This window comes from Amblyomma americanum, chromosome 1 (assembly GCF_052857255.1).
Source record: "Amblyomma americanum isolate KBUSLIRL-KWMA chromosome 1, ASM5285725v1, whole genome shotgun sequence".
Lineage (NCBI taxonomy): Eukaryota > Metazoa > Arthropoda > Arachnida > Ixodida > Ixodidae > Amblyomma > Amblyomma americanum.
Genome location: NC_135497.1, coordinates 260,272,100 through 260,295,964, shown reverse-complemented (window position 1 = coordinate 260,295,964; position 23,865 = coordinate 260,272,100). Strand labels below are relative to the sequence as shown.

The window sequence follows — 23,865 nt, the reverse complement described above, 5'->3', positions numbered from 1 at the left end:
TGCCGCAGTTCGCAAAACCGGTAAAACGTCATTTAGCTTCACAGCATTCGAAACAGAAGATTAGCTTTTTCAGCTCCTACGAATATGGCTTGTCGCATTAAGATGAAAAGCAAGTTATTCCTTGTAGTCAAGAGTTTGACGAAACGTCGTCTGGTCAGGTAGAGGCATAATAAAAACATAGGGTCACTGACCAAGTCAAAATTTTTAAAGAAACGTATTTTGACTTGGTCAGTGACCCTATGTTTTTATTAAGTTATTCCTTGATGGGAAGATATCTCCAGCATGACAGAGAAACACAGCACCATGTCTACTTGTGCACGTCTTTGCGTTGGGGGCTTCTTTCTTAACACCAAGCGAAGGTCATAGCAGTCCGGAAGTTTGACAGTACATATCAGACCACCGTCTGCGTAAACCAGGTCCGATGGCGCCATGTATGCTCCCGACCAGCTTCCCAGAGGTCCCATGGAAAAGCTATCAGGCGTGTGCAGAGGTAGAGGCATCACTTCACCTTAGGCGTGCATACCAACACTGCGGGGGTTCGCAAAATCTTCAGCAGTCCGGCGCCGACACATTGGGGCCCGCTAGTACTTCCGCGCACTCAGCAGTGCGCAATAGGGAGCCTGTCTTAGTTGCAGAAATGCTTTTGCACATTAGTTGTGCAGATGTCGCACTTGACGGAGCAGCACCAGACGAACCTGCAGTTGCAGGTGCTGCTCTCCGTTGCTGCCTCTTGCCTTAGTCCGTGGCCGCAGTCGTAGCACAGTTTGCTGCAGCTGTCTTGTTCCGTAAGGGGAACACTCACGCCAGTCCTCCTGCGATTCGCAGCGGGTCCAGAAGCAGTTAAGTTCTCAGCATCGACGTGTGGCTGTGCGCCGCTGTTTGTCTTTATAAAATTACTGTACAGGCTTCCCTACGGGAGCCTATACAGTAACTATATGTCTTTCTCAACGTCCACGTATCTTTGAGCACAGAAATCGCGCCTGACGGATACTAAGAACACAAGATTTACACAAAGAACGGCTGACTTAGCGCAAGTTTTGCGTTCTTATCTGTCAGGCGCGGTTTCTGTGCAAGGAACCACCAACTAGCTCCCGTTATGGCCCTGTACCTTTTTAGTTCTACTGAGATAATTATTGAGTAACTTAAGGTCACTTGTCTGCAGTCCCAGCATGCAGGGTCGCACTTTCGAGAGTTACTGATCAGTAATTGTATCAAGCTTGAATAGCTAAGGACTGTAATGTCACTATCCAGTCCTTGGCGCAGCAGAACTTGTCGAGCAAAAGCTCGAACGCTTCCTTTTTTTTCTCGTATTTCTCGCTTTTTTCAGATGATATATGAAGGTCTAACTTCAGAGAAACTTGCATTTGTTTTAAAGCTGCGAAATCACTCGATTAGCTTCCCGACTGTAGATTTATATCAGGTTGTTTTTGGAGCACGCGCTTGTTCGCCGTCTAAACTTTATTATATTCAGTCCAGGCCTTGCAAACAAGTAATTCAAATACATTTTTTTTTCCTCTTAAACTGGCTGCATTTTGCTGCATTAACGGCTGAGTGCGTGGTAGACTGGCGTGCAATGGTTGCGCATGATTCGACGTTCTGTACGACAGTGACTTCGTCCCTCGACATAACTTACTTTTTTGGGGTGTGGCAATTGTAGTAGTGACACCTTGGGCGCTTATATACAGTTCTTTGAGAAAACTCTCTGATAAGTTCTCCTCCTCCTCTTTCTTTTTTGTCGTTGTGTTTGTAGGGATAAAGACGCATTTTCGGTATTGCTAAGTTACAAGTCTGATGATATTTAACGACTGCTCACAAAATTAAGCCAACAAAGTTATCAAGCCGACAAGCGCGTTGCTACTATTGTAGCAACTTGCATTTATACATGTGTCGTTCGGCCTTCGCTTATGCCTTTTGTTGTCTGCCAGTGGCATTTAAATATGCCCCAAAACAGGATAAATTAGACAGAGATGTCACGGGGAGGATGGCTGTTTCGGTCATGAAGGCCAATAAAGCATATTTTGGTAATTTACTTCCATTAGTTGCTTTCTGTGGCACAAATTAAAACGGTGGTTTTTGCACGTTCATTATTTTGACATTACGGTAAACATCCAAATATTTTTCAGACGAGGATCACAGATTTATAAATGAACAGTCCCTAACGAATGCCTTAGACAAGTTCGTTCGTGCGGCTACGTTCGGCTACCATCCTGAGACCATGATTATGTTCGCATTTTGCTGGGCTGCAGGTACAACGTTTGCCCACAGAGAACAGACAACACCTCTAAAGGCGCAATGAATTGAAACGGCACAAGCACTTTCAAAGAAAAAAAAACATTACCAGCATGTAGCCAATCACAATGCCCCAGGTATGAAAGAGAAAAGTTTTTCATTTCTCTTTCTAGGCAGCTTTCCTCCGCCCAAGTGATCGCCACAATATTTCTCAAGTGCTACGCCTAAGTATGAATACGTTTGGTCCATGGGTACAGACGACATGTTTCTGATAACATTGGTTGTACCTGCCCGTATGCAATCGTAACATTTTAAGTAACATTTGGCCGCGCCAGGAGCAAAAGGGAAGGCTGGTTTTCAATGAAGCAAGTACAAGTTACATATGGTTCGTTTCATCTTAAATAGCACCACAAGTAGCACTACACGAGGAAGCCATTCTCGTCCGCAGCTCCTATAGCTGGCTCTTGTCGAGGGATAATTTTCGGAGCACAATCACAAAGGCCGGAGGAGAACGTGCTTCACTCAAACTCGACGGCAATTCGTCCTGCAACCCACCGAGAGCACTCCCGGCCGTAGGTTCCGTTGTAACCGAGGGTGAGGTTGGGCTGACAGAAGTTGCTCGATGGGCTGGTGTAGAGCAGGACGTTTCTAGATTCGGTCCCCGCGGGCTCCCCGCGGTTCGAGATGAGCAGGCGCGCCCGTTCGTAGGCTCTCCGCAGCCGATCCCCGACGGCGGCCATTTCTCCCAGCTGCATCCAGCACGTCTTCAATGCGCACGACCCCGAGGGTCCGTGGCACTTGCACGTTCGCCGCATCGACTTTCGCACCGCCTGCGAGGATATGCGCGTTTGCTTACCGTCAAGATTTGCGAAAACAGGCAGGATCTTCACATGTGTCTCAGTAAGAGTCTCACAGCGCGACCATCAAAGAGAGTAAGCAGTTCGATTAGTCCGCTCACTTGTAATGGCAGTTCAAAAAACCTAGTTTTTATCCAGTATCCCAAGTCGGTTTCCGCCCACAAACTGGTACGGAGGACGGCCTCGCTGATCTAGCTGCTGACGCACAGCAGGCCAGATCTATAGCTAGCGTGCGCGACGGCCTCTTTTTCTGCGCTCCTGCGCTTTATGTCGAAGGCAACTTGCGGAAAGCTAAAGGTTAAGCATGAGCTTAGTGAGCCTGCGCTTAGATTTGATATTTTCGCAAGTTTTCTCTGTCTTAAGCTGCAGGAGCACAGAAAACGCGGCCGTGATGAACGCCTGCCAAAGATTTGGCCGGCTGTACTTCACAATTCTCACCGCAGTCGGCTTGTTAGTACCGTAATCGCGACGGACATCATAAAAGCCTACGACAACATATTTCATTCTGCCATTCTTGCCTCCCTTCAAACCCTCGGCCTACTGGAGCGGTTTCTGCTCTCCATTCACGTGACAAACCGAACCTTTAGTGTATGTGTCCACGGTAAGCCCTTTGGTTGCTTCACCTCCAACAGAGGCCCCACGGTTCCGTTCTCGCTTTCACAGTACTTAATGTGACCTTTATTCATCTCGTTCGAGCACTAGAAAGCACACCTTTTGTCCCTGTTCTTGCTATGCAGATGATATAACCTTGTAGTCCTGCCACCCCGATGTGCCTCTCCAACAGCCGACCCTTCAGCACGCGCTGGATGCCTTAACATCCCGCCTTCCTAAATCATGTTTCATTCGCCTTGGAAACAAAGCCGGCTTTCGGGAAACTACCCGTTTTAATTTTACGCTGGATAATTCCCCGATTCCTCAGGTAGATGTTTTTATAGGTCCTTTTTAAACCCAGCCACCCGTAAATCAGCTCACTCTACGCTCGGTCTCACTCACCGCATAGCTCTGTGCTCTGGCGGCGCGCGTGCTCATTCGGCCCGCCATCTTGTGAGCCCTGTCTTCCACCCACAGATAGCCTGCCACGCACAATTTCATCGCCTCACCCGCAGAGAGTGGGACTCCATTTAAGCTATATCAATCGCGAGGCTATGCGTGCCATTACGTATCTCCGTCGTCTTACACCCATAGCCAAGCTTCAGGAGTACGCTCAATTTAATAACTCAGCAAACTCATCGACCAGCGTGAGTCAAATAGAGCTCTCAAAATGTATTTTCAACTTCATCGTTTGAAGACACTTCCTTCGTGGTCGTACTGTCAGCTTACTAAGAACAGTTCCTCTGTTTCCCCGCAGGTATCAGCCGCGCATCCTTTACGACTCGTTCCCCGCCCGTAAACAGGTACAGGCATGAAGTTTTTGGGTGTTCTTTTTCTTTGCCTTGAAAGAGGCCTACGGGACTAGTAATCATTGAAATTAGCTCAAAGCACCAGTGCGGAGCGTTAATAATTAATTAAAAGTGTTTTTGTACTGGTAGTTTTGGTATTCGCAAGCACTGGAGTATACACCTTGACGTCACGGTCGACCGGCCAACCTGGACTACCGCAATACTGGTGGCGTCAACGTCACCGGCAAGCACTGGTTGTTCCTGTGAACAACCACCGGTCCGGTTTTTGTGACGTCCCAATAACTGGGGCAAGTTCACCTTGACGTCACTCGATGTCGATGCCAATGCTGAGCGGCTCCTCGGACAACATTCAAAATCATATTGAATTATGTTCCACTCAACACCTGCGACTGGAATTTGCTAGAAGGCATCTGCTTACAGCCATAAAACAAATCATATATTTTGTTTGCGTTCGAAATGTTCTGTCTGCATCCATTTACGGCTGTTCGTCGCACATTCCTAATTACGCAATCCATTCATCAGCTCTGCACAAAATACCCGTTTCCTGTGCGCATGCAATGGATTCGTGGCCTTGCTCACGAACCTCACGATATTCACGCGAATACTACGCCACACCTTGACACATCAGACGTCCCGCCACTATCCCCTCTCCCTCCAGATCCATTCCTGTCCCACTCGCTCTAATTCCTCCGTGTGCCGGATTCGGGCAAGGGCGGCTCTGACTCCTTCTGCGTGACAAACTTCATCCAGCGACTGGCAAATGCTTTCATGCACTGTAGCGCTTCATCGGACCTATGTGATGTGCGACACTTGCTGTGGGCGTGCCCAGCCACGGCTTCTACGCGAAAACGCTTCCTCATGGAGGTGGGTCTGCGGTGGAGCCGCGAATGCGACTACGAAAATTGGCCCATAGATAATCGTTATATCACTTTTTAAAAAAATGCACCTTTACGGGTGCATTCCGGGTCTATAATTAGCACAGCACCTTTCCACCTCCCAAAAGGGTGCCAAGTAAGGCTGTCACACCTGTTAAGTGGGGTTAGTTACAGTTCCACCCTTTTCTCGACTGCTTTATATTGTTTCGCAGGTCTTGATTGCTTTAAAAGACGCGGGTCAATTTTTTTTTTCGCGTGCACTCTAAAAAGGAGGCTGAACAGTTTCTACGAAAAGCTGCCGATGACGTGTCTAATTGCACTAGAATCCTTCCCAAGTATAATTATGATACTCATATGTTTTTCACGGCGTGTCTCAACATGTTTGCTGTGTAGTCATATTTATGATGACTGTATAATGTTCACGGCGTTTTTTTTTTAGTATATTCTAAAAAAAATCTTTTCTTAATGGGGCCAATCTTCAGAAAACCCGCTCGCGCAGTAACTCGATGTTAGCATGTAACTCGTATTTATAATCAGGGCCCGTATTCTATAACTGTTCATTCTAAATTCGCCATTTCACGTCCGTCTGGTCCTTTAGTGGCTGTACCAAGGGACGAGAACTTCGCTAGGCAGCTAGTGGTGCAACACTGTTCTCAACTTCGGCCACCTCTACACCTCATTTGCGTAACGCGAGGCTTGTCGCGCGACAGAGCCACTCTCTTGTATCGAGTGTGCACGGACTATGCCTATAATCCGTTAAGGTTGCACAAAATTCACCGCGCCACCTCACCTATGTGTGCACACTGTGATGTTGTTGGTGATGTGAACTATTTCGGTCTTAGCGTGCCGGCGTTTTTTGTGCCGAGTGTGAGACAGAGTGAGGGCAGAGTGGGTGAGGGAAGAAACACGAGTTAATGACATCCTAGTCGAAATCAAGAGGAAGAAATGGGCTTGGGCAGGGCATGTAATGCGAAGGCAAGCCAACCGCTGGTCCTTAAGGGTAACGGAGTGGATTCCAAGAGAAAGTAGGCGTAGCAGGGGGCGGCAGAAGGTTACGTGGGCGGATGAGATTAAGAAGTTTGCAGGCAAAGGGTGGATGCAGCTGGCATTGGGGAGACATGGGAGAGGCCTTTGCCCTGCAGTGGGCGTAGTAAGCCTTATGATGATGGTGAGACACTCCTGGAAAGCCTGAAGATGCTAAACATTCCCATGGACGACGTCTCACGCATCATGTACCCTAAGTGCTCCAGAACTGAGCGACGATTAGTGTGACGAGCACTGCTAAAGTTTTTAGAGGACACTGTTCTTATGTGTCAGTGGTAGGGACCCAATTTCTTAGATCAGAGACTCAGGCGGAGAAATTGCCGACAGGCCTTTGTAAGGCTAACCCCATCTGTATATTTACGCCACCATTGGCTGGCATTGACTGCGATATGCATCCACTGGTGAGGTGCATCGCAGCGCTCTGTCAACAGCAGGCGACCGGACCTGCCCACTATATGCCATCGGATGCGACATATATGCAGCCAACGGTTAGGTCCGCTCGCCTTCTACCCATTGGCAGCGTCGCTTTCCACAGACGCTTGAAAGCCGTGTGTATATCTGAGTGGGCAATGACAGAGGAAGAGACTCGGACTCGAAATGACTATTTTAAAATGCACAACTTATAATACGGCTCCAGGTATAAGCGTCACTGTTCCAGGCTTTGTGGTGCTACGACGGGCAGACAGCGCGCTGATTGCAGATATTGGAGCTGATACAATCTGTGCGCACGGGCGCTGTGCTCGTCGCAGCATGGGCTCAGAGACGACAGATGGCGCTGTGGTCCTATTCATGTACACCCCGCGGGGCCCATGTGTCGCCTAAAGACGTCCTGTGTATCCTGTGCAGACAGCCTGCAATTTATTGGGGTTTTGTAGAGTCCCCGCCTTAAAGCAAAGCTTGCTGCATGGTTTTCATTTCAGGGTGCTTGTGGTGGCTTCTACAAAATTTACGTGTTTCACAACTTTCGTGCCCCGCAAACTTTTGACGCCGGGTGCACGTTTGTGGCAACGCGTCGCTGATGCATATATCTGGCCGGATGTCGCTTGAGATGACTCGTTTCTGCTCACGCCAACATCGCAGAGTCGTACCGTGTTATACACTGCACTTTGTATTTTTTCATATGTGTGAAATCCACTTACTGAGAACATCGAATACAGCGAATGCAATTCGCGTGACCGTCAGGTTATATAAGTGAGCTCGACAGTATATGCATATCGAAAAGACTCATCAATCTGAGCTGCGAATTATGCTCCGAAAGAACGAACGCTACGCGAATAATGCCTCTAACGTGCAGCTACAATGACGCGAATTCCTGTTCCGCACTATTCCTTGCTCTGAAGCTGTCAACTTTGCCCCTTCTTCTCGTATCCTCCACTCCTTACCCTCTCCTCCAATGCGCTCGTGAAACATCTGAATACGATGCACAATATTAAAAGCTTGCGCTGACTCTCAAGCATTTTCTGACATCAGAACGCCGTACCTGAATCAAAAACCGTTTTTATTTTTTGCGGCATATAAATGCCAGGGTTGTTTATAACTGAGCCGTACAAACGCGCATTGTACTCACGAAACTTCCGGCGCGGTTGTTGTGCTTGTTTATGATGGCGTAAAGGTCTCTGCTATCTTTCGTCCTGTCGAGGAGGAACCTGCGCGATACGCGGTAGCCGAACTGGACATTGTCGCTGCAGCCACCCCAAGTCCAGTCGACGCCTGCGTGAAAACGCGGAGACCTCAGGACGATCATATGCCCCAGGAACATCCTTACAAGGCGTGCTGTGCATTGAAGCGCTGTGGTAGTTTGTGCAGCAACGTACAAGCAAGGAAATAGCGACTGCGCTGGATCATCACCTATTTTTTGTACTGCACTTAAGCAAACGCTGTTAATAATGTAAAAATGCGGTATATGTGGTAATATCACACTCACTGTAAATTCTTTTCAAATTGCAAGGTCTTATAAGTTAATTATTTTGTTATACTGCTTACCAACCGTCCAATTCGTAACAGAACTGTGCTTATATACTACTCGAGCAGGGGCTAGTTTTCACTAAGAAAAATATATGGCTTCACATGCGGAGTACCTCCCGATTTAAAGAGCAAGAAGCTTGGTGCTCACCTTTGGGAACCTTGCGCGGCCGGTGGTCGCATGTGCACCTCCGGAAGTTGCCTCGGCTGCAATTCTTGGCGATCGTATACGTGATGCCAGCGCTCATTATGGCCTGCACGAACGCCATTTCCCGTGTGGCTGCACGAAGGAAGCCACATGTCTCAGCAAGCGGGATTGATTTGTGTTTGCTATGCTCAAACGTGTGCAGCAAGTTGCTGCCGGCGCATGCGCACAGGGGCAATATTGTATGCTTGCAAGTCTAACTTTGCACTGAAAACAGCTTATTCAAGTTGCGCTGATGAAGGCATAACACCAACGCCTCAGCTAACGGACCTGCTGGTAATCCGTTAACGAATATACGCTAGGTTCAGTGTCTAGGGGCGGGATCCACAATATTATCCAGTATGACTGCAATTCGTGATTGGCTGAAGCTTTTTTTTTTGTAGGCTGTCGTCACTATGCTAAGTCCCATAGTGACTTGGAACAGTATTTTGTAACCATTAATCTCCACACTGATTATTTGGTCTGTTTATCATTGGCAGCTGTGACCCCAAGGTTGATAACCAGCAAGCAATGTCGTTCGCGGGCTCTTATCAGAAAAGGGGCCGACCAATGACAAAATAACAAAAGAATATATCAGTAAATGAATCCTCACAATATACAGGCTTTTGTTCTGGAGGGGAAGATGCGAAGCCTTCCCAGGCGCTCGAGTCTGCGAACCTGAAAGGGGCTCTGATTTAAATTCTTTTATGCCAGACAGCTAGTCGTTCGCACGCACTAGTGCCACGGTCTCATTGTAACTAAATTCGCCGTTTTCTGGGCTTTTTAAGCACTATGTGTTCAGCATTTCGTTTTCTAGGTAACAACTTTCACAATTCGGTTAAACAGACAATTATGCAGGAAAAGTAGGATCACTAGCGCTCTTTTTCCTGATGGGAAGAAATGCTTTCTACTTTGGTGTCACGCATTGTTCATTTGCACGTAAAAATCTTCCGGATTGAAAGTTTGTGCACGGGCTCAATCGCACTGTTGCGGGGGACTGTTAAGAAATGGTGCGTTGGTTAATTTGTTCTCCTCTCAGACTATGCTGTCGTGCAGTGCCGAGCTGCGACAGTGCTGGTTGATTATCGACGTCGAAACCAGAGCGACATTTGTCTGGGTTAGAAGACGTAGGACGTGAAAACCGCAGAGACGTTCACTGCTAGTGGACGCAACAGATAATGTCGCTCTCACTGACCATGGGTGAGCACCTCTTCACTTGATGCCGACACAACTGAAGGTGTTAGAATATGGTATAAAGCACCCCCCCCCCCTTCTTTACGTGGAAGGGGGGGGGGGTTCTTTATACCATATTCTAACACCTTTAACGCAGATGTGATGACCAGTGAGAACGACCAACAAGAAAGGTGCTGGCTTGTCACTTATTGTTCTTGCGCGGGTATCCTTGCGCTCCTGAATTGTGTCTTGATAGCTGTATGACGCATATTAAGCATCCATTATTGAGACGTATAAGCGGCTTCTGTAACCCAAAAAGAACATCTGCGGAGGCGGTGGAGAAGGCAAGCACAGCTATGGTAAAGGTGAGGAGGCAAGGGGCGCAGTAGGAAGAATGCGCGCACACGACTGCCTGCCATTGGGTAGAAGTGATGTCATGTAGGTTGATCTATCAAGCCGCTGCTATACTCGGATACAACTCTAGAATGAAGCGGCAGGTGCCCCTTAAAGGAGCCCCTCCAGCCAGCGGCGTCGACAGATTCTCCCCTTCGACCGATTCTTCCCCTTGACCGATCCCCTTGGACTTGCTAGCGTGAAATTGAAGGGGGTGCAGATGAATGGAAATCGGTCGACGCCATTGGCTGTAGGGCTTCGTTTGAGGGCAGTTGCCGCTTCTTTCTTGAGTTGTGTCCGACTATTGAAGCTTCGTTTGCCTTCCCGGTGGCTGAGTGCAGTCGAATTAATTGGCTGAGCGTGCCCGTAAAAGTTCTAACAAATGTGGCAGCCAAGGAGGCTTGGCGCGCTCGGCTGGTGCGCCATTGCAACGCGTCTGCAGCCCGAGCATTGCCGAGAAATGGCCGGTTAGCCGGGCTTCTCATGACTACGAGTCGCGCTCGGTTAAATCCATAGGAACTCTTGAGAGCGACCACTCCAGTGCCTACACGAGCCAAGCCTACTTGGGACCCCACGGCCGCACCGGATGCAGTCTTGAGAGCGCCTACTCCTAGAATAAACTGGATATGATTCTCGCTGGCCAGCGGGTTAGCTTGCCGGTGGAGTTTTAGGAGATGGCTGACCGCAAAAAGGGCTGATTCAAGTTTTCTGAATCCCGCCCCGGTTCATTGCAGGGGAATTTAGCGTTTCCGGCCTTTTTCTCACTGCAGTTAGCGCGTCTAGCAACGTACCTGGTGGTTTTGCACGCTTCCTAAGTATGTCGAAGGCTCTTTCCGGGCAGTTCCAGCGGTCCCACCTAAACTGTGCTTGGCATTCGTCTATCGCCTGACGTACGCCAATGTCGATAGTTCCCAGCTTGGCACGCCCAACCTGTCCGGGGAGGGGGGGGGGGGAGCGCAAAGGGATTTTTTCCCGTTTTGTACACATGACAATATCACAAGCACAATGCTGACAGTAAGTGTACCGAAAAAAAAAATCGAGCAAAACAGAATCGCGAATACAGCGCGAAACGATGTTTTCTTTTTTTTTTCCATTTCCTCAAGTGCTCACCAGTCACAAGAAGTGTAAGGATTAGGAAAATACCGTAACGTTATATCCCTAATGACCGCTTCAAGGCTTGAGGCTGAGGAATCATGCGACTAGCCTGGTTGACAAAGAGGACTAAAAACGGTGTCGGCGCTTCGGAGAAGAAGTAAGCCTTAAATGACAGGGATTAGGCTCGCAGTAGCCCTCCGATTAGCGGCGGGGGCCGTGCACAAGCCGAACACAAAGGCTCCGCCGCGGGCCCCTTTGCGCCCCATGCGGCCGTCCAGCCCTCATTCTTTAAATTGTATCGCTGGGCAACACAGTTTCGCGTTCTGTTCGTTTGCTCCACTTCTTTCTTTTTTTTTTTACTGGCGCGGTGATGTTCGGAACTCACTTCCCGGCAGACAATGATGACAGGTAGACAACAGGCAGCTTGTCCTCCAGAGAATAACGTACTCAGCAGCTTCATGTACAGGGTTGTACCGGTTGTACGCCCACCGCGTCCGACCCGGCCGTGTATCGAAGCGAAGTGGAAGGAGTGCCACCTCCAGGCTCCTCTGCTCCTGCTCGACTTTGCTTCCATGTACGGTCAGGTCGGACGCACTGGCGCCGCTTAGAGAGCGGCCACGCGCTCCTTTTTCTTTTTTTTTTACGCTTGATATTTCAAAGCACAATGCCGATTCACAAAATTTAAAGGAACACTGAGGGCAAACTAATGCCGGCCTGTATCGATAGGGCTCTGCGTTCTAATCACAAACAGACCACTCTCAACGAAAGCATAGCTTTTGTAAGCTAGAAGAAAAAAAGGAAATGCAGGTGCCGTCATCACCGGCCGATTTCGTAGCTACCAGAGGATCTTTTGTAGCAGATCTCAGAGGCTACGCTACACGGCCATTCACTTCAAGACGGTGGAAGGTCGTTCTTTTCGGTAAGGACGCCACGAGTCTGAATCGGCTGGCGGGAAGATTTTTAAAGCCAATTTTCTCGGCGATAAATCTGTCTTTTACTGCTCGACAGACGTTAACACAGCCGGAAAGGTGAAAAGAATCTGTTTTTACCGAGAACAATATTTGCATGCAGTTGTCCTCAGTGTCCCCTCAAAAACTGGTCACGCCTTCGATGTTGACGGCCTTCAATTTCGCAATACATTTTTGTGCCCGAAAACGAACAATAAGAACGTTGATCAGTGAACTTTAGTTAACTGTTCGTCTAATAATTTAGCTCTATCAACGCACACACTGTTCGCCTTGCTGTACAATCCACCTGCACAGACCGTCCCGACGTGTCTCACGGTTTTAAATACAAAAATCAGCAAACGTTAGAAAAATCACCCTGTGACATCACGAACTCATCACGGCCATGCCTTTGCATGCTGTCTAGAAGAGTCATTTTCGGGTAGAAATCAGGCTTAACCATGTTTTTTTTTTTGGAAATCTGTTCAGGGTAGAAGAATCGGTAAAATCAGGATTTACCCCGAAAAAGAAGGGCCCTATGGTAAACCCCAGAAAAGGCCGAAAAAAGAAACTGACACGTGCGCGGGAAAAAAATAAAAAACACTGCTCGCATCCGTCCGACGTATTCTAGAAAAAAAAATCTGCCGGGTCTGTCCGTTGTACCTTTAGCCACAGTCTAACTTGAATCTGTTCAAAATCGTTCCTCCACGCCTCCACATGCATCTCTTCTGCGGAGCAGCTCGCACGATGGAGCTCGCTGGGCGAGGCCTTCCACGGGCGCCAGGGTTTTTAAAAGCCGTGTTCACGAAGCTAGCCGTACGTAAGATCCATCCATTCGTTGCTGGCCGACGCCTTGTCTATCGTCTAGCTGGTCAAACGATAGGCAAAGCACCGGCCAATCAGCAAGCGAGCTTCCACGCGAATAGCTTCGCGAGTCCCGGTTCCAGGACACCAGGGCCCCGTTACTACAGCCTCACAGAGATTAGAATATTCATGGTCAATACCCGAGTCGATAAATGACTTGCGAAAATAGCGCATAACGTGCATAACATCTCAATTCCTGCATTTAAATGTGGCTGGTAAACGGATGTGTGAGTCTATCGTCGATCCTAATGAAGTGCAGTGCCACGATGTCATAGTGCCGGCCATAAAGTCTACCCGGCCCCCTTATGCTCCACTCCAGCACGAATACCCTCCTGCAGTTCCGCGTGTGTGCGTGCGTCATCTTTATTGGGGTGTGTTTGAGCTGGAGCTAAGTATAGCAAAATCGGACTGCACTCACCACGTCGACAGTGAACTTTATGCAATACAAACCCTAGGATATCAAAGTTCTTTCGAGACGTGTGCAATATATGATGGAGATACGATACTGGTTAGACTCTGCAGCCTAGTCTAGTCCAGTACGTGAGCTTCAAATACCGGGTGTTCAATCAAAGACTATCTGCAGTGTTAAAAAATAGGCTTTTTGAGAGAGAAGAGCGCTTTTTCAGCGCAGTATTGTCAGTGGTGCAGTGCATCATAATACAGTTAAGACGGGCTAACTAGACGGCTGGTTAACTAAAATTTAGCAGTTATTTCTTTACCTATTAATGTAGCCTACCGTAAATAATATCCATATCTGTTCTGAAAATTTCGAAAATGCAGTTACCCTCGGCGCTGTGGCCCAACAAATTCTGGCTACATCGCTTCAAAATACATGTGCTTTCGTAAAGCTTGCAGGCAAAACAACACCTTCAGTGCACGTAAATGATCGAAATAGGCAAAATGACTAAACATCCCCTGCGCCCCAACTGAAGTGCTGAAAACGAAAGCTGTCAGAAAAAAAAAAAAGATGTGGTTTCCTGGCTCGCGTTATCTCAGCGAAAATCCATGACGAACCCTAATTTGTCCGGTATATAGCGGTGCCAGCTCGTTAACAGCGTGGCCAGCAGGCGGAGTAACCGCTGCCAACGAAATGACACGTCCGGCTTTGTCAATCGTGATTAACCTGAGTTAACCGCTCACCTTGTTTTTGGCGCTCTTTGGCCTAAGATGCCCTTGCGCCATTAAAACCGACCATCATCATGATCATTTGTGAATCGTGTAAGTGGTTTACGCAGAGCTGTTTGCTTTTTTCTGAAGTGCTCGAAGGTGGCTTGACGTGCTGATATAGGAGCGCCCACAGGTCAGTATGGACGCGCATAAACAGCCTTTCATGACACCCTTCCTAATCAAAGAAACAAAAAACGAACTAACATATGAAGTTATTTGTTATGCGTTAACATATAACGTTTCAAAGTAACAGCTAACGTTACTGCAACTTACAAAATTTCATAACATTCTTCTGATAGTCGGTCCTATCAAGGAAGATACGTCCGACTTTTATCAATTGTAGGGGCTTACCAACAGCTGTTTGCTTTTTGCTGACGGGAGTTTGACGGCGTCCCCACTTGTCTGCACGAACATGCATAAACAGCTGGTTATGACAACCTTTCATCTCTTTAATATTTTTTTTGTGGCCATATAAACAATCAGTAAAGTCAGTTTTCTGTGCCAAGATACACTGTCGGGATTTATGACAGAGTAATCATGATACCGGCTGCAGAAACTTTAAATTTTACCAGATTCAACTAGAAATATCCCAAACAGTATTATGCACTGATGTAAACATCCCATTTTTATGTAAACAAAATTGTAATGACTCCTCTATTGTTCATACCGAAAATCCTAAATACTTGCTTCATAAACTGTTGAGATCACATGCAGAACGCCCGCGCTGTCAAATTCATGCATGCTGCCGCATGCTCCCAACGGACCAGCGAACAATATGACGGTCTACTGGGCAACAGTATCCCTTTTACACGGCTTATTCATGGCATGACGTCACAAATGTAGTCAGATCTCTATATAATTTTGTTATGTAATGTGCTATTTTGTGCATGAGTGCGTGTGTGAAATAATGAATGAATGTAACGCGAAAACAATGCAGCAGGATGTCAGATCAGCGAAGTCAAATACTGCAGATATTTGTTTCCACTAAAAGTAATTCTGCTTTTATTTCCTCAACCACTGTCTTTGAATCTTTTACTTGGATATTCTCGTCTAATTTTTGCTGCTGCAGAGTTTGATTTACCATGTCGTCTTGGTAGACCGTTAGAAAAGCTCCTTTAGAGCATGTTTCCTGTTTCATTTACGTTGAGCACGATTGACCGGTGTGCCAACATTTGCTGTATCAAATTATGCTATAAACAAATAAATACAAAAGTTATCAGGGATAAAAACATGATAATATCGAAATGCACAGACCCTTGATCCAGACAGCATGTCATTTCTGGAGGACCTGCAATACAAAAAAGAAAAAGTCAGATTGCAAGCAGGGAATTGATACCCTTTTTTATTTACTTGATTTCCTTTCACCAAATATGAAAGGAAAAATCTCAGGGCGCTTCATGGCCACATCTATTTATAGAAACGCTAAGCGGAATTATCTGTAGTGAATGCTGCCTTCAGCAACAAAGCTGGAACGCCATAAAACAAATAAAAAATATTTTTTGTTTAATGCACCATTCAATTTGATACCTTTCTTTCTTAAGTGCAAGAACATTAAGCACATAAAATAAACGGTAGTAAGCAATCATAGTTATTGACAATGATGTCATCAGTGTAAACTTGAATTGGCTCTCTAATTTTATTACGCGTCACCATCAGCATCAGCAGCCGCAGCCTAATTACGTCCACTGTATGACAAATGTCTCTCCTATATCTCTCCAATTAACTCTGCCCTGTGCCAGATGCGGCCACCTTATCTCCTCAAACTTCCTAATCTCATCCACCCACCTGACTTTCTGGCGCTCCCTATTACTCTTGCCTTGACGCTTGCCACTTGGCTTGGCCATTAACGCATCTGAGATGCAGCAAAAATTTGTATTCTCCTATCTTAAAACTTGCCACCAGATCGTTGAAGTAAGCTACAAAGTTGACATCAGCGAATCAGCGGACAAGCTGTCAAAGCTATTTGCTCGTAAGAACGAGGCGTGATTGCCCGGCACTTTTGGTTATCATACATGTCGAGCTGTCTGTGGGAAGTGAGCCAATCTTTACCGTCCTTATGCTCTTCGTCTCGTCCCAACAAGTCATCTGGCCCAACAATTTGTTTTGTCCACATAGAACTGGCTACAACCAGTTTCATGCCGTGAAATGAAAGACACGGTAACAGCATTACCATCAGTGCCCGCTTTCTGAGCCCTTAGCGCATCATAGCTCGCAATTCCGCCGCCCGCTTCAGGAAAGCGAAGTGCGACTCTGCGAGTGTCAGTTAAACGTTAGTGACCGAACAGTAGATTTTATCAGCCGAATAGTTGCGCTTCGTGAATATCGTTTCCTTCGATTCACTATTCAAAACAAACAAGCAAAAACAGAGAAATAGCGAAGAGCACTTGTTCAATTCTATTCAGTGGCTGAAATGAACGGGTTCAACATTAGTACACATGGGTGCCGCAGCTAACGTGAGCGGAGAAGGAAGGAAGTGGTCCAAAATTCGGGAATGAAACTGCATCGCTGACGGTGGCTTGAAGCAAACATGAGCGTCTTTTAATTCGTACTTTTCTTAATAAGTATTTAGTATTAATTAATCTTTAAGGCACTGAATCGACGCTGAGAGTTGACATTAGTAAGTCGTACGGTGTCGGAAGAAACCCCAAAATGGCGTAGTTTCAGGCGAGGTACTACATAGCTTTTCTCTCCCTGAAAGAATTGTGCGGAATCAGTGAACCAGAGACTGCGCCTCTCACTGGCGCTCATAGCGACTGCAGTTGAGCGAACCTGGGCGCGCCATGTCAAAGGCCAAAACGGGAGTGCTGCGCGGGTTCTCGCTGTTAAAAGTCGTGTGGCGAGCGTTTTGGTTAGCGCTCTCTTTTTTCGGAGCGCGAAAACTTCCGCGATAAGGCTACCGCAACAATGAGTATGCCATTCCAGGCTTCTCTTCGCGCTCTACAACTTTTTAGCGGCTCGAAGGTTGTAGGATCATTTTCAACAGTCCAATGAAATCAGCATCAATTAAAGACATTCGTGTTTCCTTCGCGCAACCGCTAACAGCACTACTGGTTTGTTTTCATTCTCGCAACATATACCAGTGTTTTTGGACTCTTCACGATCGTTCGCTGGGACACATTGTAGCTGGGACACATTGTAGCTGGGCCGCGAATATTGAGGTTATTATTCAAGTTAGGTTTCATTCCAAATTTTCTCACTCGTCGGCACTGGCTCAAGCACCGGCACGCCCCCTCTACCACCGTCGTAGGCGCGGACGGTAATAACAATAAAATGGAAGAAAAAAGAATTGCTGTATCGCATCAGCCCAGACATTGAGTACCAAAAACGATGGATTCTGGGCTTAGATAATAAGCCGATTCTATTCTAATTCTATTCTATTTTTATTCTTTTCGCTCTTGTATACGTCAGGGGTTCAAGCGACGCTGCAACCTGCCAGTTGTCACGGTGAACGATGGAATGGAATAGAACTGAAAAAGAAAAAAATCTCTACCAGCCCGGGATTCGCACACGCAAATTAGGGCCCCAACTTTTTACATACAAGTTTGGCTCGTTATTGGAGGGCTACCGCTGGTTCGTTCCGATAGCTTAGGAGACGCCGTTCAGAGCGCCGGCCAGTATCAAACCGACCTTGCGTACTGAAAGCTCCGAGATTGATTCTACGCTGTATGGTGGTCTGACAAGAGGCCGACCAGTGCAGTGAAGAGCAGGTCAGGTGTTATTCTTCGAAAACAAGAGGGGTAGCTCTGACTGAAGAAAAGGACGCGCCGAAAAGACATGGGTTCGGGCTTCCGCTCGTGTTTCTCGAATAATAAACCAAAAATCCCAAGACCATATAGTGCTGGGACACCAATGTACAGCTATCAACAAATAAATGCATTAATACAGCAATGTACTGCTGAGGTGTCAAGTACAAGACGCTCAGTGCGTCAAGGGGAATCCACCAGGGTTTAGGTTTGAGCCAGGAGCGTAAAGGAGTTTTCAACTACACCATGCTTGACGCGAGCTCTACTGGTCATTCATATCATGGGGCTGAGGTCATTCCTTAGTGCTAAAAGAGACACTACAAGGTGAGAGGTTAGTGCCACCATCCTATGCAATTAAAACCAATATTGTAATCGCCGTACCACCAAAAATTCACCCTTCGTGAACGCGTGTTACTAGAATATGCCTGTCCAAAAAAGTGGATAAACTAGTGGATTTAAACGGGTGCCACCTTATTGGGAAAAATGAAAGCCCAGATGATTTGCGCGTTCATTGAGCAGACAGCGAAGAATATATCACGAGGGACAAACTTACTCAATCGTTCCGCATTAAAGGCATAGTGTACGGTCGAGACAACGCGCAACGTTATTATTATTTTTAGTGACGGGCGCGAACGCAGAAACCGCAGAAAAAAGGAAATGGAATTCGAGCGAAAATTTCAGTGTTGCAAAACAGTACAGAGACACCGGCTCGGTAGAAAAGAGTCAGCCCGTTTTCTTTGAACCGTCGCACGGGTCCGGCGATGCTCGGGACACCACGAATCACCGGCTCGAAAAAACAAAACCTGCTTTCGGAGCTTTTGCCACAGTCCCCAACGCATTCCCCCAGGTGGTCTATTATTCCGGAGCCCTCCACTACGGCACCTCTTTCTTCCTTTCTTCTTTCACTCCCTCCTTCATCTCTTCCCTTACGGAAGGGTTCAGGTGTCCAACGAGATGTGAGACAGATACTGCGCTATTTCTTTTCCTCAAAAAAAACCTATTTTTCATTTTTCACGGGCTTAATATAATAATAATTGGTTTTTTGGGGGAAAGGAAATGGCGCAGTATCCGTCTCATACATCGTTGGACACCTGAACCGCGCCGTAAGGGAAGGGATAAGGGAGGGAGTGAAAGAAGAAAGGAAGAAAGGGGTGCCGTAGTGGAGGGCTCCGGAATAATTTCGACCACCTGGGGATCTTTAACGTGCACTGACATCGCACAGCACACGGGCGCCTTAGCGTTTTTCTTCCATAAAAACGCAGCCGCCGCGGTCGGGTTCGAACCCGGGAACTCCGGATCAGTAGCCGAGCGCCCTAACCACTGAGCCACCGCGGCGGGGCTCACGGGCTTGATGAAAATGCAGTTTTCACCATGACTTGTGGTCCAAGATTGCACTACTTTATCCCATATTTCTAGCTACCAGCTGTCGTAAATATCCATTGGTTCAAATGGGAATAGTTATACTTGTAGCTTAAGTGATTGCGCAAAGTAGCACAACGTTTGCAAGTGTACGTTCACAGACCTGGAGACTTTTACAAAACTCCTGCTGAGTAAGCGCGGCTCCTGATTGGACTGTAAGCTACACGTTGACCTTCAAAATTAGACTAGTCCTTTTGGGGACGACCGAGGTAGCACCGAAGCATTACAACAATGCTACATTTATTTATTTATTTATTTATTTATTTATTTATTTATTTATTTATCGATACTGTTGGCCGGAGGCCGTTACAGGGTGGTTGCAAGACAAGATATACAAGATAGGAATGGTGGTGCAGTCAAGAAAAGACCAAATGGAACACATACACAAGAAAAGGCATAAAGCAAGAAGAAACAAAAGACAAAATACATCAGGGTGTCATCAGATTTTGCCGCAGCCGCTAGATGAGACAGATGAATTACGACCAGGAATATAGGATCTTAATTGGACAAATTACCATCAATAACGTAGTAGCTATGTATTCCAAACCGACGTAAACAGTTTTGTTAGTCTAGTTTCGAATTTATTTGCGCTGTCTACTGTTAGTAATTCATGTGGCAACGAGTTCCATTCCTCTATTGTTCTGGGGAAAAACGAGCACTTATGTACATCTATTCGTGCTGAAATGGGCTGGATTTGCTCTTGGTGGCTGCTTCTGACTGTTCGAGAGATACGCCGTTTCATGCACTGTTTTGTATCGAGGTTAAACCAGTTACGGCGAATCAGATAGAGAAATCTTAATCTAGCTATCTTTCTACGTTGGGAAAGTGGAAGAAGGTTCAGTTTCCTGAGCATCTCAGTTATGGAGTCAGTTGAACGATATTTCGCCAAGATGAACCTTGCTGCTCTTTGAATTTTTTCAATTTTATCTATCATATTTTTCCTAAAAGGGTTCCATACGACGCTCGCGTACTCTAATGTGGGACGAATAAGCTTTGAATATGCGGCTAACTTAGTTTGTTCAGGAGCGAATTTTAACTTTCACCTCAAATACCAGAGCTTTTTGTCAGGTGAGGAGCATATGTTTTTTTATGTGCGTTTTCCAGTTCAGGTCATTCGATATGGTAATTCCGAGGTATTTAATGTGATTCACATGGCTTATGGCCTTACCATCCATCTCGTAATCGAAAGAGAGTATATTTTTATTCTTATTCGTTATCTTTATATACATAGGCTTACTGTAATTTATTTTAATCTTCCACTTACTGCACCAGGCACTAATATTTTCTAACGCGAGATTTAAGGCGATCTGGTCATTGTGGCTTGCTACAGTAGTATAAATTAGGCACTGTTCGTCTGCAAAAAGTCTTATTTTGATGTTGGAGTTAATCTTGGCTGTGATGTAATTTATATAACTGAGAAAAAGGACCGGACCTAGTACCGATCCCTGGGGGACTCCTGACGTTACAGGTAACACTCCGGATTTTGCGTCGTTTACTTCGACAAACCGCGTTCTTACTAAATATGATTTAATCCATTTGATAATATCAATGTCAACGCCGAGCCTAAGGAGCTTATCAAGAAGTTCTGGGTGTGGAACACGGTCGAACGCCTTAGAGAAATCAAGGCAGACAGCGTCTGTCTGACCTTTCTCATTTAGTACGCTAGAAAAATCATGAATGGGTTCAGTGAGTTGGGTAACTGTTGACAATCTGTCTAAAACCATGTTGGTTAGGAAAGAAGATATCAGCATTTTCGAAGTAATTAAACAATCTTTTTGATATTACATGTTCCATAAGCTTACAACATGTGGACGTAATTGAAATAGGCCTATAATTTCCGATACTGTGTCTATCATCGGATTTATGGATAGGAATAACTCTGGCAGTCAGCCAATCAGGTGGCAATTTAAGCGGCTCTAGGGACGCCTTAAAAACGATATAGAGATACTTAGATACCCATTCCGCATATCGTTTTAAAAAAAATTATTTGGGATACCGTCAGGACCGGCCGATTTTTTTGTGTCTATGTTAAGCAGTAGTGCAAATATTCCCTCCTCAGTGAAAACGATTTCTGGCATAAGCGAAATTCGCTCGGTACGATTCTCGTCAAGGGCAGTAGAAGTTGGCTCGGGTGGAGCAAACACAGAATGAAAATATTCATTATATCTTTCAGCAATTCCTGCACAGTCATTAATTATATTACCATCAAGACTGATATATTGTATCTGTTCATCCGCTTTAGTAAAGGTTAATTCGATATTGAAAACGTCCTTTTTTAAGGTATTTTGTGATGTTACAAATAAACGTTTAACAACATTTCCCTAATATTGAATAAACAACATAAATGTATCATTCCCCAGATTGGTAAAGCAACCTTGCACAGACATCCTGGCCTGCCAGTTCTGACGGTACACAACTTACCACGTTTTGTAAGAACCAACAACGAGGGCGACACTTGACACTGTATAGCACAGCATGCAACTCATACACTCCTACACTCACAGCATACACTCACCACAGAAAGGATACCATGGAGTCACTTACATAAGCATTACTGAGTGTTGTGCCATGAGGTATAGTGGCGAATGAATAATGAGCAGTTTCCTAACAAAATAATGGAGCTGCATGCAATCTGTGGAGGGAATAATCTAAGAGGTTTAGATGCAAAATACTGCTAGTTTAAAAAGATCTTTCCTGTCGCGGTGTCTCAGTGGTTAGCGCGTTCGGCTACTGAGCCGGAGTTCCCGGGTTCGAAGCCGATCACGCTGGCCGCATTTTGATGGAGGCGAAACGCAAAAGGCACCAGTGTGCTGTGCGATGTCAGTGCACGTTAAAGATCCCCAGATGGTCGAAATTATTCCGGAGCCCTCCACAACGGCACCTATTTCTCTCTTTCTTCTTTCACTCCCACCTTCCTCCTTTTCCTTAAGGCGCGGTTCGGGTGTCCACCGAGATTCGAGGAAATTACTGCGCCATTTCCTTTCCTCAAAAACCAATGTTCATTTTAAAAAAAAATCTTTACTGCCAGGACAGTGGAAAAAGTTCTGGGACCCAATGCTTGACAAATATTTGTAATGTTTTATAGTTATGATTCAAACATTGAAATTACGTTTAGAGCACTGTATTAAAACGACATTTATTCGGAACGTAAAAATCAATGTTTATGATACAACACATAACATTATTTGTTATATTTTAACATTATAATAGCATTGAAAAGTCAGCCTTAGAATAATGTTTAGTTTAGTGCTTAACTAATGCTTTTGGTATAAGATACAACCTTGTATGTTTCGATATAACATATAACGTCATATGTTATATTAAAAGCTATAGTTTCATATTGAAAATAAACATGTTAATTTTTAGCGTTAATACAACGTTCCAATGCAACATATAACGCTACTGCAACTCACATTTTTATAACATTATTCTAATATTCGTTGCTATCTGGGAATAAGTTAGCGCTCGTGGTTCCGGACGAAAAATCAGCGCTCTCATGAGGAGTTTCACTGAAGCTGACTTTTCTCTGATGGCAAGCCATCAAATTTGCACTGCCACCATCTAACTGACGCTTCCATCCACCTGCTCTTGCTGGCGCTGTGGCTCCGAGGAACATCATGATTCAATTTTATTTTACAAAGATATCCCGTTGGCAACTTGGTCAAATAGGGATTGAAAAAACATAAAGGCAACGCATGCTAAAAAAAAATTCACTGAATTCCGGCTGCAGTAGCTATATTATTGACAGAAAAGGATAACAGGCTCTTACCATGCAGTCGTACTGAGCACAAACAATGTGAGCTTGAAGAGCACGCATGCGATGACAACCATGACTGGAACGCTTCGTCACGAGCTCGCCTCCGTGTAGCCGCTTGGAAGCCCGGATGCACGAGTGAGCGGCCTACGAGATTAGGCCGCCGGGAGGAAGGGTCTGTGGCGCCACGTCGGCTCACGGGGGCCCAAGGTGCAGAGGCAGCGGGTATTGTTTCCACCATCCGGGGCATCTGGAAGCAACTACAACGCCAAGGACTACAGGCAGGAAGTGTGGGCGCGCAAGACGTCGCCGCCGCCGGCTCAATGAGCAGCAGCAATCACACGACACCGGCTAGGCGAGAAGTGGAGAGGGCGGCGCGCAGGTGGCTTGTCCCTTCGCGGTGGTCCCCATTTTCTCTCGGGGTCGTCGGGATGACGAGGAGGGTGAACAGTTGGAGGCACTGCTCCGCCTACTTCACGCGTCAGCCCCCGCGGGAAGCCACCGCGGAAGGCAGAAAGGACACGGCCGTTGACGCACGTTGAGCGGCCCACTTTCTCGTTGACGTTTCGCGGATGACGCTAGTGATCGCGTCACGTTACCTGGCGCTTCAGACGCTGCGATGGTGTCACCCTTCCCGGATAAACCGTGAACGCGCATCGCTATCATCCGTTTCACCTGCTGCCTGATTTCGGTAATGACGAGATTCCTGTTCGCCTGACGCAAAACAGGACGAGTATAACATAGTGGATCTTTTTCTTGCTT

At 46.3% G+C, this 23,865-nt stretch overlaps 1 protein-coding gene across 2 annotated transcripts; it reads right to left on the bottom strand.

Moving 5' to 3' along the window:
• Window positions 1–256: 256 nt before the first annotated feature.
• LOC144096751 (protein Wnt-8a-like) lies at window positions 257–23,555 on the bottom strand. 2 transcript variants are annotated; one of them, XM_077629627.1, is made up of 8 exons: window positions 23,119–23,555; window positions 15,442–15,475; window positions 14,539–14,589; window positions 10,909–11,047; window positions 8,519–8,647; window positions 7,973–8,115; window positions 2,785–3,059; window positions 257–812 (listed from the first exon to the last, which is right to left on the bottom strand). In XM_077629627.1, the coding sequence occupies exons 1-8, from the start codon at window positions 23,178–23,180 to the stop codon at window positions 626–628; spliced, it is 1,020 nt and encodes a 339-aa protein (XP_077485753.1). In that variant the 5' UTR covers window positions 23,181–23,555; the 3' UTR covers window positions 257–625. The 2 variants fall into 2 exon arrangements, with proteins under 2 accessions (XP_077485753.1, XP_077485748.1); XM_077629622.1 differs by lacking the exons at window positions 14,539–14,589; window positions 15,442–15,475; window positions 23,119–23,555 and adding an exon at window positions 11,598–11,804.
• Between the last annotated feature and the right edge of the window lie 310 nt (window positions 23,556–23,865).